The sequence below is a fragment of the Schistosoma mansoni genome, chromosome W, assembly GCF_000237925.1.
Source record: "Schistosoma mansoni strain Puerto Rico chromosome W, complete genome".
In the NCBI taxonomy this organism is placed as follows: domain Eukaryota; kingdom Metazoa; phylum Platyhelminthes; class Trematoda; order Strigeidida; family Schistosomatidae; genus Schistosoma; species Schistosoma mansoni.
Genome location: NC_031502.1, coordinates 3,807,107 through 3,825,419, shown reverse-complemented (window position 1 = coordinate 3,825,419; position 18,313 = coordinate 3,807,107). Strand labels below are relative to the sequence as shown.

At 38.8% G+C, this 18,313-nt stretch overlaps 1 protein-coding gene across 1 annotated transcript in view; it reads left to right on the top strand.

Moving 5' to 3' along the window:
- Positions 1-18,313, top strand: part of Smp_164830 (putative ssm4 protein) — a gene marked incomplete at both ends in the record, with an annotated part of 41,019 nt that overhangs the window by 16,737 nt on the left and 5,969 nt on the right. Inside the window, 5 exons of the mRNA XM_018799956.1 lie at positions 2,319-2,346; positions 4,195-4,239; positions 4,380-4,743; positions 7,404-7,462; positions 7,554-7,663. Of these exons, the coding sequence (XP_018653817.1) occupies positions 2,319-2,346; positions 4,195-4,239; positions 4,380-4,743; positions 7,404-7,462; positions 7,554-7,663 (606 nt within the window). The remainder of the gene's footprint in view (positions 1-2,318; positions 2,347-4,194; positions 4,240-4,379; positions 4,744-7,403; positions 7,463-7,553; positions 7,664-18,313) is intronic.

Here is an 18,313-nt window from a genome sequence, read left to right as displayed (position 1 = left end):
TTTTCATAAATTTGAATATTCAAACTTGTACATATATTTATATGTATTTGACATTGGTAATACTTGGCTGTCATGAAAAACATGGTCAGGATTTATGAGAATTAAGTTATAATTTTGAAATATAATATTATGGATACTTGTTATTCGATGAAAATTGACATTTATTTATGTAATATCATCTGGAAAGTTGTATCCTTTAAAAAAAACTTATATATTTGGTTAACTAGAGCTCCCTAATTCTATGTGTCCAACATAATCAGTTGATATAAGTGGAATTTAGATATCTTGGTTATCTTTCATAGTCTTTAAATGAATAATATCTGCTCATAAGTTAAAAAGAATAAAAAAAACATTGACTGGTAAAGAAAACTTTTCTGATTGAAATCACGAATCAATCAATGTTGGACCACCATTGAAGACCTGGAAGCACTGGACGACTGTTACATCCTAGTATGAGGTTCTCCAGTAGTATGCACTTATGACCCCATACACGGGATTTGAAACCAGGACTTTTGGAACATTTTCTGCCAAATAAGCCACTGAGTATATTACGACCGGAATCTTTTTATCGATGTAGATGCTATATTACATTTCACAGAAAGCTCTAAAGAGAAACTTCTTCCTGTAGATTCTGAACCACATTGATGATATACAACCTTCGGAAAACTGGTAGATCAAATCTCCTTTTAGAATATGAATTGCCAATATGTGTTAGCTCCTTACACTCTTCAACAGTACTTGTTTTCATCTAGTTTGCTAGTAAACCCTTTGCTACGCTCCTTAATCATCTATTCCCGTTGCTAATCTTTCTCTGATTTCATAGTTTTCCATATATCGTAGTATTTTTAACAGACAACTTTAACATTCAAATGGGTAGTCCACGTCATACTGTAAGAAATTTAGGTGGGTCTTCCTGCGTCCCGTTTCGTAGAACTGATAACGGTGACCGTCTGCTAATTCTGTACTCAGAAAACCGTCTATTAACCATCGTCTACTCTTGGAATAAGGATAGATCGTAAGATCTGACAACTTTTAGAAACCTAATGGTGAGCGGATACTGATCCTATTACTGTTAAAAAAAGACATTTATGATTCTGAATCACATATGTAGACTCTAATGTGAGTGCTCGTTTGTCAACTTTTTAGTAGGCTCATGATAATTTCAGCGGGAAGTTGTAGAGCTCAGTTCGAAAATGTAAGATGAAAATAGACGGGCATTTAATCGATCGTGAAAGAGATATTGATATCGAAGTATCCTGACATAATTGAATCTACAGGCAAGGAACGAAGTTGCCGTACATTACTAGCATTAAGAACATTAATTACTTGACTTTCGAAATTTAAAACCAGGTATCCCTTGTCCTCGTGAAGGTGCAGACATAGAAGGCAGTAAGTCGTAGAATAACTGTACCACTCATCAAGATTGATACAAGTTTTTATAAATCAACCATTTTTTGGTTTAAAACCGTTTAGGCATCAGGATTTTCAACGTAATAGAGCTGTTGAATTCGTTAAATATTGAAATTAATTTAAAAGACATGTGTCGTGTAAAAATGAAAGGGAAAAGAGACTAAAAACCATATAAAGTATTATAAGATAATTTTAGTCATTGTAATTTGCAAGGCTTCGCATTTCAAGTGTGTAAATGGTATTCGTTTTTATACTAGTGATTATCATTTACTGATTGAGGGCTGTAATACTATCCAAAGAGAAACAAACGGAAATCACTTCTCATTTTATTTAATTGACGTAAGAGTTAGACATTATGAGTATACATCTCCATGATGATCAGTCAATGAACTGCGTTCATACACCATTCGTTTTCGCAGGGCCTATGTACACTGTTGGTTTGTAGCTAGGATTCTAAACCCCTTTACTTAGACCAACTTTAAACATCTATCGACCAGGTTTAAGAGTTGAACATACACTTTCATTTTCTTACTTTTTGTCTCCACACAATTTCTAACTGAATAAAGTCAATCTTAACTAACATTATATGTCACAGTGTTGTTTAATGCAAACTTGTCTTTTTCCATTGATATATTTATCACATTCCTTCTTTTCTATATCCTTCGAAATATTTTCATTTTTGTTTTACGCGGTGAATTTTTTGAAATATTCCTTCTTACTACTAAGTTTCCTCTCCATTTCTTGCTATAAGTAAATAAACAGATTTGTAATAGACTTCAGTGAGTATATATATATATATATACTCAATAAATTCCAGTAGTATAATATCTCACTTAATTTATTCATCTAGGGTTTCATTATTGTAATCCTTGCATTGGCTGCATTTTTGGGTTATGTTTCATTGCGAGAACAACTTCTTCAGGGAACACCAGCATGGTTAGAACGTGATGTTCATGCAGGTATTTTCACTGTGTATTTTGTATCCTTTAGAGGGAATTCAGTTTAATTTATCTTTGTATATAGTATTATTCTTCTCAAAATGGTTAAGGATGGATTTGTTTTATTAAACCAGAATATAGAAATCTTGCACTGCTACACTACCATGGTTTTCTAGAAACATATCTAGCACTATTATGATGCTTGTGTATACTCATCGAAGTGCTTTAACAATTCAGTATTTTCAAAATACGTAAAAATTTTGTACCAAACGACTTTATGTGTTATGAATCCAAAGTGGATTGGAAGAGAGAGAGAGAGAGTTAAGGAAAATAGTCAGTTTCGAAAATCACTCTTCATTACAAACTGAAGGATTACTATAATCTAAAATTAGCTATATAATGTGAAAAACTCATGCAGGACAATAAATATGGATATCATCTCACATCTACGTTTAAAGTGTCGAACGCATGAATGGCCAAAGCTGGGTTTAGGCATAGGTTAGTAAGCAAAAATTCCAAGTCGGTTGATATAGTTGTGAATCTTCATCGTATGCCTAAATATCGCCTACTTTGATGCAACTTGTTAATTGACGTAGGAGTAAGTTAGAAGAAAATTAGGAGTGCATAAATCAGGAATCGGCATCAGTCCATTAAGTCACTGTCTATTGGTCTAAATCATTTTTGTAGATTGAAACTACCTGGTTGAAGTCGTCATTATAGCTATCATCTGTAGAAACAAACGGACGATACGGTTTAGAGTCAGTTTCAGTGATGCAGATGCATTCACTCTTCATTGTCCTCTTTATTTTGAATCTTAATTTTCCTACATACGTACCTTTTCATCATGTCTTTTAAAACCATATTTTCAATGTTTAGTCTTTCTCATTGTCATTGCTATCAGATTATTCCAATCTCTTTTACTATTCACCTCGTTGTGTGAATGTATTCTGGCGAAATGAGCTAACGCTTATTTGTGCTAGGCTTTAAGTTAACCATGACTGACTGAATTACCACACTAAAGATAAATATTCACCCAAGGTAAAGTATTTTAGTCGCAGTATAGAGGCTATCAGTGCAACAACATCTCACCAATGGATTATAGCAACTTGAACCGATTTACATACGTACAAAGTTCTACATTGACTGACTGACTTGTACATTAATAAACCCCATACTGATAATAAATTATCTATATGGCAGGCATTTTTGCGTGACTGGATTTCCCATAATTAAAACTAGTCAGTAATTTTGAAAAATTTCTGTTGTATACAAGCATATATACAAGAATTCTTCATAACATAACAACCTTATAATGAGAAATAAACCATTGTATGTTATGAACTATTGTACGGACAGATGTAAGTAGTGTGTGTCAGGAATCGGGAGTAGAATACTTACAGTCAGAAGAGGAAAGTAAAGAGAAGAAGGAAAAGCAAAAGCAGTCCGAGTAACGACAGAAGTGAGAGAACGATGGAGACAATTCAAGGAAGATGTCCAAATGATGTATTCAGTGTATTGTTTTCATATTTTACGAATGAGGTACGTGATTTTGCTTAATACAATGAATTGGTTTACTCTAACCTAGTCATCATTCAGTACAAACAAACCATGTTATTATTAGCTAGTTTTTAATCTTCAATAAACAAGTTTTATGTGGAATTATATTTCAAACGTATATCAGATAATCCAAGCTGAACAACCACTGAAAAAATTGAAAATTATAAAACTGTGTAGAGATTCGTTTGGAAAAAATCTTAGATATTCAATATTTGTTCACATATTTTGTCAAAAATCTAAATGGAAATTTTTTCCGTGTTTCAATTTCGAATTTACTTGTGAATTTCAGAAGCTCGTGGTGCTGATCCTCCTCGTCCTGCCGCTGGGGCCAATGGTAGGCGACCTTTATTTCCGGATATTTTCAATATTTTTGGTGTTGCCAATGGTGGTGGTTTAGGAGCCGCAGTTTTCGGTGAAGGCAATGAAGATCCTGTTGAACCTGAATTATTAAACAATGATGAACAGCCTCATCAGACTGTTCAACAAGAATTAGTGAATCCTGAACATATCAGGTGTTACTCTCTAAATCAACAACAACCGGTGATTAACAGTGGTATCTCAGAATCATTAGAATCTTCACATGAATCGGCAGATACTGTAAATCGTGGATCATCATATAATCCACAACAATTGGCTTGGTATATGGAAAATACAGGAGCTAATTTGGATGGGGATATTCCTGACGAAGATGGTAGAGCCAATAATGATCCAGCGGATGCAGACGGTGCACCAGAAGCTATGAATTGGAAACATTTATTGGGTCTAGATGGATCTCTAAATTTTCTGGAACACGTTTTGTGGCTTATTGCTTTAAATACTTTGTTTATTGTCATATTCGGTAAGTCCCGTGGTATGGCCGCGACTGGGGAGAATCCGCTCTCCCTCTCGAAATACTCTCACATGGCCATGCGTAATATAGCCTCTGCCAGGGAAGTCTCACTCACTGCCTTCTCGTGGCGGGGGTGTTGTCTACGAAATTGAGAGAACGAAGAGCGAATGTCCGGCGCTTTAACCGGATTGGTTGACACGGAAAGTCTACCTAGGGGAGTTGGAAAACCCTGATTCCAAACCAATGGTGCACATAGGCTCCAGTATCCTGATGGAACGAATGGCGTATGAACCAATTGTTGGTCACCGGCTACCATGGGAATGCATCGCCTCACGATGATCCACTACCTTGTGGATCAGACCTTTAGGTCAAAGGCTCGGGGTGTGGTCACCTAAGAAAACCACCTGTTTCAGTTTGGGCACCTGGGCAGTATCACAGCCTTCACACAAGTCTCATTTGATTTGTGGGGCGCATATGTATCTGATACCCGTTTGTACCAATATTTATATGTTTAAATAAAATAAAATAAATAAAAAGTATAATTTAGGGTGTTTGTAGTAAACCCAATTTGTATTTGCACCGTTAATATTTTACCTAGTAGTAGTATATCAATTGGATTTTCGTTGATTGAGATCTAATGTCAAGCAATTCTTGGTGTTTACAATAAAGCTACACGGAAAGAATGGTGTTAAGTGCGCTTATTGGGTTTCTACACTGTAAATACTCAGAGCATGTCAAATAAAACGTAATTTGTAATGGGAAGTGGAATTCAACTATATGTTCTCTATATACATGTTATAAAGTAACTACTGAGAATCTCTAGTCAAATATATGATAGTAACTAAATAGTTCACATAATGTTGTCATTAATGAGTTGACAATGATAAAAAATAATTCCCCGTTTTCATTCTTATGTTGAGATGGTGGAGATTTGTAGCTGAGGTGGATTTAGATGGATTTTTGTTCTATGTGCTGGATGGTTTGGTTGTGGAGCTTCCATTATTCCTCTGAACAACATCATCGGCACAAACTCCAAGTAGAAGTGAAGTGTTCGGATATGACTCACAGCCCGCCCTGTGGACCTCGTTCTTGATTAGTCAACAATAACAAATCAAGATCGATGTTTACAGGACAAGCGGTGAGTCATATTTGGAGGAATTTAAACACTTCACTTCTACCTGAAATTTGTACTGTTGTTCAGAAGTACAATCAAAGCTCCACGACCAAACCATACAGCTCAGAGAACAAAACTCCACCTAAATCCTTATATTATACTTAGGCTAATTTCATTGAGCCACAGTGGTAAATAAGAGCTGAATACGAAATATGCTGAATTTATTTTTCAACACTTGTATACTAGTAGATAAATAAGTGATTAAATAAAGTGTCGGAGTTGGTAATGCTCTAAGTTTGAGAAAGTTAATGATTACTCAATGCAAGTTGCCAGATAATCAGGACAGCGAGACGTAATTATCAAGACAATTTTCAGTGTAGTAGAAGTGGTAACAGTATCAGTAGTAGTAGAAAACATTCGGCACGGACAATATAATCCAAGAATGAGTTCTCGGAATAAAATATATGAAATTTTGAAACCCATGTTATAAAAAAGACAGTGGATTCTTCTGTGCCACCGTGAGGGATTATGAGTCATATCACTCAATAAACAATACGCTATTACGAATAGACGAAAACTTTAAGATTGAAACAACTCAATTTTAAAAAATTACTTGTTTCTGCTCGTTTAGCCGCTTTCGTATTAAAATGAAATATTTTGTGCTATTATTACTGTTACTGCTGAGGTCATTAATGCAACCAACTCGTCAGTATTCTAACCTTGATGAGACGTCTAACACAGGTAGCGTAGTCAGCTTGCGTTCAAAACTAGGTTATTTATTCTCTTAATGAAAATGAAAGGTCTATTGTATATCCCACCTCATCAAATAAAATGTAACTGTGGTTGTAACATCACCTTTTACATCTTTTTGAATTTGATCTAAATATTCCCAACTGTACTTACTGCATTTTTGGTCATTAATGTTTGAGGATAACCATTCTTTCTTAATGTTCAACAAAAGTGCGATATCTAGTATTTTCAAACATTTTTCCACTTATTTAGTGTGTCAGTGTTGCACATAAGAGCATAATTCCCACTCAGGACTTCATTTTAACTACCTGAAGCTATCTGCATGTGTCTTCTACGAACAGGCGGTTGTATCGCATCCCGATTCGCCGGATGAAAAAAGCAAACAAAGGGGAATTTAGAACCTGAAATGAAATTCCCAGTGAAAATTACCCTGTTGCATGTAGCACACACCCATCAAATGAATGGAAAATGTTTGATACCGCACACATATTGAGCACTGAAAAACTAAGCATTACAAGTCCACAGACACATATCCTATTCGTTCATTGATGATAATTTTTGTTTAAGTTTTAATGAAATTTATTAGCCAAGCTTTGTATAACTAAAATATTTTTCATGTCACCAACATTAAGTAATGTAATTGGTTCACATATACTGAATTCATGACTCTTTGTTTTGTTTTTATCACAAATCATCATGTAACTTGATTTTTTTACCGGTTTTTTAATATCCTCATATGTTTACGCTTGATTTTTTCTCCTACTTTTCACTAACTGCATCATTTATTTATCTATTTAATTTATAGCCTTTTGTCCATATCATATGGGTCAGTTTACTGTGTTGGGATTCAATTTGGAACGTTTTGTAAGTGAATCGTTTTTTTCATTTTTTGCTGTTAAAACCAATCACAACTTATTAGTGTCAGTTATTAATAAATATTTTAATTTATGTATAGATTAATGCAACTCACATGGAAGGATTTAGTACAAGTTTAATTGGTTACATTATTTTCGCTTTTGCTTTGATTCTCATGCATGAAATATTTACTATTCTCAATATGCCTCGGTAAGATAAATTTTTTTGTGTATATATTTTTGCCTTTATTTATTAACTTGTACTGAATTGTTTTTTTATTTTTGTAAAAAAACGCCTGTCTTCTACAAAAGTACTTTACGTTTATAAGGTTCGAAATACATGACATACTTATAGACACTGATTGCCAACTGTTTAAGCGTTACTTGCATATTATTTTTTCGTCTTACTGTAAGGTAATGTCATCCCCCTACTCAAGATCAAAGTCTTTCTCCAGATAACAAATCTATGCCACTAGTTCTTACTTTGCAACAGAGATCTTATCAACAGCAAATTTGCAAGGAAATTTTTAAATTTTTCACCCATCTCTCACGGCACTGTCGAACTAAAACTATTGAAAGGGGTGATTGAATCCTTTCACTCTGTTTAAGGTGGGTTTTTTTTACGAGGGAGTAGTTGTAGGAGCTACAACTAATAACAAATGATGATGTAAGTATGTAGCTCAAATGTTCTGACATTAAAACTTAGAATACTTCTATGAAGCCAATTTTTACATGTTGATTTGATCATATGTAGTATTAATACCTCTTGGTTTCTTAAAGTCCATCACTAATCTTTTGATATATTTGTGTGTATCAAGTTCAAAAGAATAAGATCAGTTCACGTGATGTGTTAATCAGTCCACTTTTCGTCCTAGCTTTAAATACATAGTATGTAGCTGACTATCAGTTTTCATTACATATTCGATTTGAAGACTAGCTGAATCTTGTCAAATACTTCACGCGGACGACTTAGTATACTGACATAAAAAAGTGATGTATGTACTTGTAAATGTCGCACTTACAAATAGGAGAATCTGAGAGTACTAATATAGAAAGGCTAAATTTTCAACCGAAATTAACATAGTTTCTAAGTTCAACTATTAGTCACCTCAAAATATCAAAAATTTACAAAGTAACCTTATAAAATTGATCAATCTTTATCAGTTAGCAGTTTAAAGATCCCCATTGGGTATTCAAAAATGAACAATATTTTAGCGAACAATTGTTTCCAATAACTTCATCATCAGCCTCTACAGTTATAAGTCCATATTTATGATATTTTACAAAGGCCAAATGAGGCATGTATTAATTAATTTGACAATGTTATATGCTAAAAATGGTGAACGTTTGCATCTGTTACGACATATACTATTATACTGATTGTGACTGGACACTTTATTGTAAATCATTTTGACCTTTATTAAATGACCTTTCTAATTTACAAACAACACAATTTTGAAGTTCATTTTTGAATATTCAGTGGGGATCTTTAAACTGCTAAAATCCAGTGAGCACTCAGTTGCACTGAAGGGACTCAATGAGTTCCTGAATTATGGTGCGAAACTCACAGAAGCGAAAAGCAATCTTGATTTTATCCGTAATTGCAATGTTACACACCGATATCCCAAAGACTATTGCAAACCCTTACGTCGATATAAAATTAAACCTAATATTAAATCACTGAAAAGATATGCGCTTAGTCAAATCGAATCTCTTCAAAAATATATTGTTGAGTTAGAAAGGAATATTGCACAGAGATTATATGCCGTCGAAGATCTTCTACAAAACTTAAAGGATTCATATGACTTATGTCCTAGAAGTACAAAGAATAGTTAGTGAAATTATTAGAACCATTACACCAAGAACTGGTTAAACACAGTGTTAAAGAATTTGTGGATTCAATAAAAAAATATGAATATAAATGGTAAGACCACGCTATCATTAGACATAGCATCCTTGTTCACTGACATCCAGCTGGCTGAAATTATCGATTACATATGTGAACAAGTGCTAGAAAAGAAAATCGAGATACGGATTCCAGTAAGTAAAATAAAAGAACTTCTGTCGAAATGTACTATGAAAATCTGTTTTAAGTTTAACAATGAATTTTACAGACAAGTAGATGAAGTAGCACTGGGATCACCTCTAGGCCCGATCCTTGCTGACATTTTTCTGGCCAAACTAGAAAACGGACCGCTAAAAGACATCCTAAGTAAGCTAGACTACTACTGTCGATACATAGATGACACACTAATCGTATGTGACGAAATTGTTGACAAGCAGATGTTGAACTTTTTCAGTAACGTCCACCCAGCTATTAAATTCACCAGCGAGGAAGAGAAAGACAATAGCATAGCTTTCCTTGACGTCCTTTTTTCGAGAAAAGACGGTTCCATAAAACGAAATATATTTTAAAAAAATACATGGACGGGTCAGTATACCCATTTCCAAAGCTTCACTCCTCAATATAAAATAAATTTGGTTAAATGTCTCAGCCACAGAATCAAGCTATTATGTTCTGAGGACAGTGTCGATAGTGAAATAGATATACTAAAAAAAACACTGCGAAATAATGGCTATCTAGATAATTTCGTTAAAAAATACCTAGTAGAAAATATTAATGAAAAAAGAATAAATTGTGACACAGTGAGTAAAAAACCTTGTATCTGAGACTGGACTTTAAAGGTGACATAGTGGGTGATATTCTAACACGCCGACTGAAAAGATCTGTTGGAAGAACATTTCATGCCGCCAAGCTACACATAATTTTCTCAACTAAACCAGTACTTACACAACTAATCAAGGATAAGTTACCAAAGATGGGCTCTTCCAGGTGTGTATACCAATTCAACTGCTCCTGTGGAGCTAGTTACATAGGTCGTACTCAGAGGGCTTTATCCTTGCGTATTCGTGAACATGTACCAGCGTGGTTGGGAAAAGGAGTCACCAAATCCATTAACAGCACCATCCTTTCTCACTTGGTAGATAGTGAACATCATATCAAAATAGTGGAAGCTTTCTCTGTTTTATATCAAGTTCTGAAAATGAAATGACACATTTGACTGACAATATTACTCTCGCTCCTACTAGAAACAAGACAATTTAAATTATTGTTATTATTATCATCATAATTATTACTTTTATTATTATTATTATTATCATTATTATTTACCATATCGCTTATTCACTCCCTATTATTCTCAATCTGTGTACCCTTACTTTTCAACTTATGCAGCAGCTCGCCCATGGTGGAAACTCTGTTCTATCTAAACGATCTCTAGTCGCTGTCTGGTCGAAAGTGAATGCTTCCACCGACTACGAATACTGAACCAGCCTTTCTGAAACCACGTATGCCGTTCAAGCTGGCTTCCTTCAACGTTCGCATACTAATGCAGATCAGACAACATATGGTACTAGCCGGAGACTTGAATGAGAAGTTCGGACAACTTTACTCGCCACTTTCATGGCGTCATGCAGTTGCAACCAATGCTCATATATTCTTTTCGGTAATATGGTAGCTAACCTAGAAACTAGCTCGGTTTGATACTTACTTGCAACAGAAGTTGCAACCAATTTATTAACATCAATCCGTTGATGACGGTCAATTCGTTGGCCTAATCTTACCATTCCTTTTCAACTTTGCCATAGATGACATTCTGGAAACAGCTCTGATGGATGTAAGTAATGGCGGTGTGGATCCTCTGCCTGGAGAAAGACTTCTCGGCCTTGAGTATGTGGATGGTATTGTCTTACTGTGCGATAATGCCCAAGGCATGTAATCCGCACTTAATCAGTTGGCAATCAGTGTCCGCAGGTACGGTATGTGCTTTGCACCTTCGAAGTGCAAAGTACTCCTACAAGACTGGCATGATTCTCATCCTGTACTCACCCTGGATGGCGAGGAGATAGAAGTAGTTGAGAAGTTCGTGAGAGCAGTTTTGCTCTATGCTTGTGAAGCCTGGCCTATCCGAGTTGAGGATGTTGGACGACTGTCTGTGTTCGATCATCGTTGTCTGGGAAGGATTGCTGACATTTAGTGGCAACACCATGTTAGTAATGCAGAGGTTCGGCATCGTGTGTTAGGACTCAGTGACGATAACCCGTAGTCAGGCGCGTTATCCATTGCGCCACAGGGCCCCCCTCCCGACCATTGCTGCTACCTTGACGTGGTGGTCGGGCTTGCCTATCGTGATGAAGCAATCGAGCTATGCTGGCTGGAACAATCGTTCTTCAAGGTCCTACCATGACAGACAGGTCGGTTGAATAGCGGTAAGAATAAAAGCAGCAAACCCAAGGTCCGAAGGCGAAGTCGTACTGCCGACTGTACAGAGGTGTGACGGCAGTGAGGTGTTTCCTTCAGACAACCAGCGTAACAGCGATGCTGCCCTCACGGAAGGGTTGGTGTTAGAAAAGGTCTGTCGAATGCGCTTTCTGGAGAAGAACTGTTAACTGGTAGTAGAACTCATCCTTGATTGCATCCGGGCTGCAATCTGTCGGGGCATAGGCGGAGATGACGAAAAGACATCGTTTCTCACGCCGATTTCTTCTTACTTTGATGGAACTTTCTAATCTAACAGCACATAACCGACTGTTAATGGGGATCCAATCGATTAGTGCTGCCTCAGCTCTACTGCTCAGTGAGACACCAACGCCAGCAATACCAGACGAGGGTGCCACAGGATCACCGGATAAGCGCACGTGAAACAAGCTTTTTGAGGCGACAGATGGAGAGGGAATTTGTGGTACTTCACTAGAGTCTTGAATACGGGTCTCGGATAGACAACAAACATCAACATTAAGACTTTCTAAAGACAAAGCCAGCCCCATCTGTTGTCTGATCTGCATTAGTATGCGAACGTTGAAGGAAGCCAGCTTGAACGGCATACGTGGTTTCAGAAAGGCTGGTTCAGTATTCGTAGTCGGTGGAAGCATTCACTTTCGACCAGATAGCGACTAGAGATCGTTTAGATAGAACAGAGTTTCCACCATGGGCGAGCTGCTGCATAAGTTGAAAAGTAAGGGTACACAGATTGAGAATAATAGGGAGTGAATAAGCGATATGGTAAATAATAATGATAATAATAATAATAATAAAAGTAATAATTATGATGATAATAATAACAATAATGTAAATTGTCTTGTTTCTAGTAGTGTTGTGAATGAGAACACAGGTGAGGACACCCAACTATGTATTTAGCACAAATTACAACGTTACTTGGTAAAATACAAAAACCATGCTATGATACACTATTTGCAAAATGTTCTTCAATTGCCTCAGGCTTCATTGTTCCTGGATTTTCACACAAATTGCTTTTTATTTCTGTTCTTCTCTTCTTGATCTTCTCAATCTTCTGCTGTCAGATATTCTATTCCTTACTCACCATATATACTACTTATGTTGATATCAGTAGCTCACACCACACTCGTCCCCCCTTTTAATAAGCTGTTCTCGCAATCTTTCTGATCGGCGTACCATTGTCTCCTTTGGTGCTGTTCGTGACTCGTGCTCATGATGTTCTTGAAACCATCTCTGTAGTTGACTGGCATTTACACGCTTCTGCTTGTCTTCTCTCCGGATCGTGTAAACTGGGCCGCGTCTCTCCGTGATAATGTACGGTCCCTCCCATTTCGGGATCAGCTTTCCTGACCCTGGTCCTCCTTCAGTGTTAGCTCTCCGTTCTCTACACTTTACCAGGTCCCCCACTCTAAAAGGCTTCCACGCTCTTCTCTGCTGTTCCGCCTTCTTGATGTCTGATATTTGTTTCTTTTTCACGTTCTTTATTGCCTCCGTCCTCTCTTTCCTTAATCTTGTTGCTGTCCACTTCTGCTGCTGTGGCCACGTTTTACTATGCATTGGAAGTCGTGGCTGTCTACCATACATAAGTAGGAAAGGTGATTTCTTGGTTGTTCCTTGGATGGAGGCACGATGCGCCAGCAAAATTAGTGGTAACTCTTTCTCCCAATTCCCTCCTTTAGATGCTAACCATTCCTTTAATGTCCGGTTGTTTCTTTCCGTAAGCCCGTTCGTCTGAGGGTGATACGGTGTAGTTCGTATCCTCTTGATGCCGAACTGCTTTAAACGGGCCTTAAACTCGTCACTTTCAAAACAGGGACCCTGGTCGGTTAGTATCATCTTCGGTACTCCATGACCCGCTACAATGTGCCGGATTATTACTTCGGTCACTGTTTTCGCCCGCTGGTCGGCAATCGGTACAGCGTCGACCCATCGTGTAGCATGTTCCGTCATTACTAGTAAGTATCGGTTGCCGCTATCCGTCTGTGGAAATGGTCCCATCACATCTACCGACCATAGATCACCGACTGCGGTTACTGGGACCGACTGCAATGGCGGTTGCATGTATCTATCGCTTTTCATTAATTGGCACTGCTGGCATGTCAACACATATTGGGCCACATCGTCTCTCATGCCTGGCCAGTATGCACTTTGCCGTAGTAAATCTGTCGTTCTTGCGATACCTGTGTGCGCTACCTGATGGCATTCGTGTATCATCTTACGCCGCCAGTCTTTCGGGATCACAGCCACCCAATTTTTGTCATCATCCTGCCAGACCAGAGCTCCATATGTGTTCACTTTCAGTCTTTCCTTTTGCCGAAGCAACATTATTACCTCCTTGTCCATTGCTCGTTTGTCAACATCTGCCCCCTCTCTTATCACTCTGATTACCTCTCGAAGTTTAGGATCAGATTTCTGTTGCCGGACGAGTTCTAGTGGGTCTCCCTCTATACTGTTCACTGCGTATGCTGTCAATGGAAGCTCGGCTTCCATGTCTGGTCTTGACAGGTAGTCCGCCATTACATTTTCCTTCCCTGGAACATGCCCGATACTGAAGTCATACTCCTGCAGACGTATCATCCATCGCCCCAACTTCCCACGTGGGTCTCGTGCTGTTTGTAGCCACTGCAGAGGTTTATGGTCAGTCTCGATGTGAAATCGTCTACCTAACAGATATGGTCTCCACTTGTCTACTGCCCACACAATCGCTAAACACTCCTTTTCGATCGTTGAATACTTCTGTTCCGCAGGCGTGAGAACGCGACTTGCGTATTCCACCACTCTATTAGACTGACTTAAAACGGCACCTATACCATGGTCACTTGCGTCTGTTGTCACTGTAAACGGTTTCTCCAGTTCGGGCAGTCTTAGCGTCATCTGGCGGTCGTCCAGCACGTTTTTGATTTGATTAAACGTTTGTTGGGCGGTTTCAGTCCACGAAAATTTAGTGTTACTCAACAACTTATAAAGGGGTGCTGCTATTTCGTTGAAATTCTTGATGAACCGACTGTAGAACGCCGCCCTTCCCAGGAACTGTCTCAATTTCCTTTTCGAATTCGGTACTGCAACGTTCTTTATAGTCAGAATTTTCTCCGGCAGTGGTTTTATTTCTCCATTTCCCACTTTATGCCCCAACAACGTGATGCTACTTTTCGCCATCTGTGACTTGTCCTTATTAATTCGAAGTCCGAATTCTTCAATTCGCTTTAAGACCGCTTCCACATGCTTGACATGATCTGTTTCTGTCTGGCTGTATACCACTACATCGTCGCCATACACTTCGACATTATCCAGATCCCTGAGCAGTAGCGACATTAATCTTCTGAACGTAAATGGTGCACCCGCCAATCCAAACGGCATTCGTCTAAATTGATATTGTTTATCACGTATGGTAAATGCTGTTTTGCTTCGATCGCTCTCTTTTATAGGCAGCTGCCAATAACCTGACCGCAAATCCAACACTGTAAACACTGTGGCATTCTGCAGCCGATCTAATGTTTCCACTACTGTTGGCATTGCACACGGCTTTAGTTCTGTTATATTATTCAGTTCTCTAAAATCAACACAAAATCTATATTTCCCATTCGGTTTCTTTACCAAGAGTACCGGTGAGCTATATGGGCTGTCCGCCTCCTCAATTATTCCTTCTTTCAGCATCTCTTGGACCTGTCGATTTACTTCAGCCTCTAAGTGCACAGGGACACGATGTGTTGTGAATATACTTCCTCCATCGTTCTTTATCGGGATTTCGTGCTTTACTTTGTCGCAAAATCCGTACGGTTCTCCTTCTCCAGTGAACAGCTTCGCATACTTTTTGCACAACTCGGTGATGTTTGGTTTCTTCGTCGGAACGGCTGTTGCCACTCTAACCTCAGCCACCTCGCTACTTTCATGTGTTGGGAATGAACCGTACTTCGTGACCACCTTACCGCTTCTTAGGTCAACTATGGCTTTTACTTCTCTTAGGAAATCTGCTCCTAATATTGGTCTCGACAGGTTTGCGGTTACCACGAACGGGAAACATATCGCCGAACCATCCACTTTTACGATACTGTTAGACACGCCTAATACCTCTAACGTATGCCCTCCTATAGTGTGAACTGCGACTTTACACGGCTTGAATCTCTTACATTGCTCTTTACCTATTAACGAAACTGCTGCCCCTGTATCGATTAGGCACACTAAATCTAGTTCATTTACGTTCACTCTTGCATAGACTGCCCCTCTATCTACTAATGCAACAACCCCCAGATCCCTAGAGTAAGAAGGAAACACGTAACGTCTAAAATATCTCCGTTTTCGTCGTATTGGACAGTTTATCTTCCAGTGTCCTGTCCCTCCACATGCGAAACACTTATCATTCCTTTTACGAATCACTCGTAATGCCGCAATCTCGTGCTGCAGTTCTTCAATCTTCTTCTCAATGCTGCTTATCTCTTGACTTTCGCACGCGACCGGAGCTACTGTTCGTGTCATCAACTGTCGCGTCACCTTTGCAAGCTCACTGATATCCATAGGTTGCGCGGCGTGTACCAGTCTCAGCTGCTGGGAAACGGCAACTGGCACGTTCTCGATAAACTGCGACGCCAACAACTGTGCCTCCGACTCCTCATCCAGATTTGGCAGCGCGCGACGCAGCAACTTGGTAAGCTCCACGGCCAGCACCAGCGGATCACCATCGATCGGCAACTTCGCCACTCGGAACTTCTGCAGTGCTTCTTCTCTGTCCACTGGGCTATCAAACTCCACGATCAACCTCTCCGTGACTGCCTCCCATGTCGTCTTACCGCCCGCACCGTCCAGGCTGTCATATACAGCTTTCGCTCTGCCTCTCAGCAGCGTCCCCAGCACCACCGTCTTCGCCTTCGGCTCCTTCACTCCCACCAGCTCCGCCACAGCTTCGAACTCCCTCAGGAAGCTCATCACGTCTCCGTCCCCAAATTCCTTCGGCCATGGGATCTTCATCCTTGGAGGCAGCGACACCAAATGATGATGAATGAGAACACAGGTGAGGACAATCAACTATGCATTTAGCACAAATTACAACGTTACTTGGTAAAATACAAAAACCATGCTATGATACACTATTTGCAAAATGTTCTTCAATTGCCTCAGGTTTCATTGTTCCTGGATTTTCACACAAATTGCTTTTTATTTCTGTTCTTTCTCTTCTTGATCTTCTCAATCTTCTGCTGTCAGATATTCTATTCCTTACTCACCATATATACTACTTATGTTGATATCAGTAGCTCACACCACAGTAGTAGTAGTTTCGTTGTTGTTGATGACTGTGATGATGTTGGGCTGTGATTGTGTGATTGTGGTAGTATGTATGTGATAGTGGGTATTGTGTGTGATGTGAAAATGTGATGTTAGTGGTTGTGAATAGGTATGTTGATGGTGGGATTGGAACCGGCACCGTCTAAACGTGGTTCCCCATCCAACGCCTTAGACCACTCGACCACACGGAAAATGATTGGAACTACACAAAACTTACTCATCAATTTCAACATTCCATTTCACCATCATCATGCAAATACACTCTGCTATTCACGACAACATTACACACTACACAACACATAATACTCACTCACTCACTCACTCACTCAATCACTCAATCACTCACTCACTCAATCACACACTCACTCACACACTCAATCAATCAACCACACAACCACTCACCACTCATCACCCCGTGTCAATCCATCCACCACTGTCGGCTTCCACAAACTACGCAGTGTAACACGTTCAGACGATGAGTCAGTGAGGGAGAGTGTGTTTCATCCTGTCTGTTTGACACTTGTCCACTCAATGTGTCTGCATGCCATCCCACGTGCTGAATCAACTTCACACTGAGTTAAGCAATCGGCACACATGACAGTAGTAGTTGGATACAGTGAGGAGACGATGTTGTGTGTGAGTGGGACTAGGCAAGTGACTGTGACTGGTCGGTGTTGTGAATGCATGAATGAAATGAAGTGTGGAAGTTACAGGGGACGGAGTGAGAATGTGGAGAGTGTGACGTGATGATTGTGGTTTTGTTTGTGGTTGTAGTACTGTTTTTGTTTTTTCGATGTATTTGTAGTTGTAATTGTAATAGTTGTAGTGTGGTGAACAACAACAACGACAACAACAACAACAAGAACAAGAACAAGAAGACGAGTGGGGACAATCCAATGTATTTGAAGTGAAAATTGCAGAATGTCTTAGTAAAATGTGAGAGGAAAACAGTAAATACTTAATTTGCAAAATATCAATGAACCTTGACTGTTCCTTTGCAAATGTCAATCAATCGTCTCACAATTCACTGTTCCTTCATTTCAATACCAATCGCTTTCTGTTCACGTTCTTTCCTCCTTGAACTTCACGAATTTCTGCTGCCAGACATTCTATTCCTGACTCGCCATATATACTACTTATATAGATATGAGTAGTATTAGTAGTAGTAGTAGTAGTGGTAGTTTCGTTGTTGTTGATGACTGTGATGATGTTGGGCTGTGATTGTGTGATTGTGGTAGTATGTATATGATAGTGGGTATTGTGTGTGATGTGAAAATGTGATGTTAG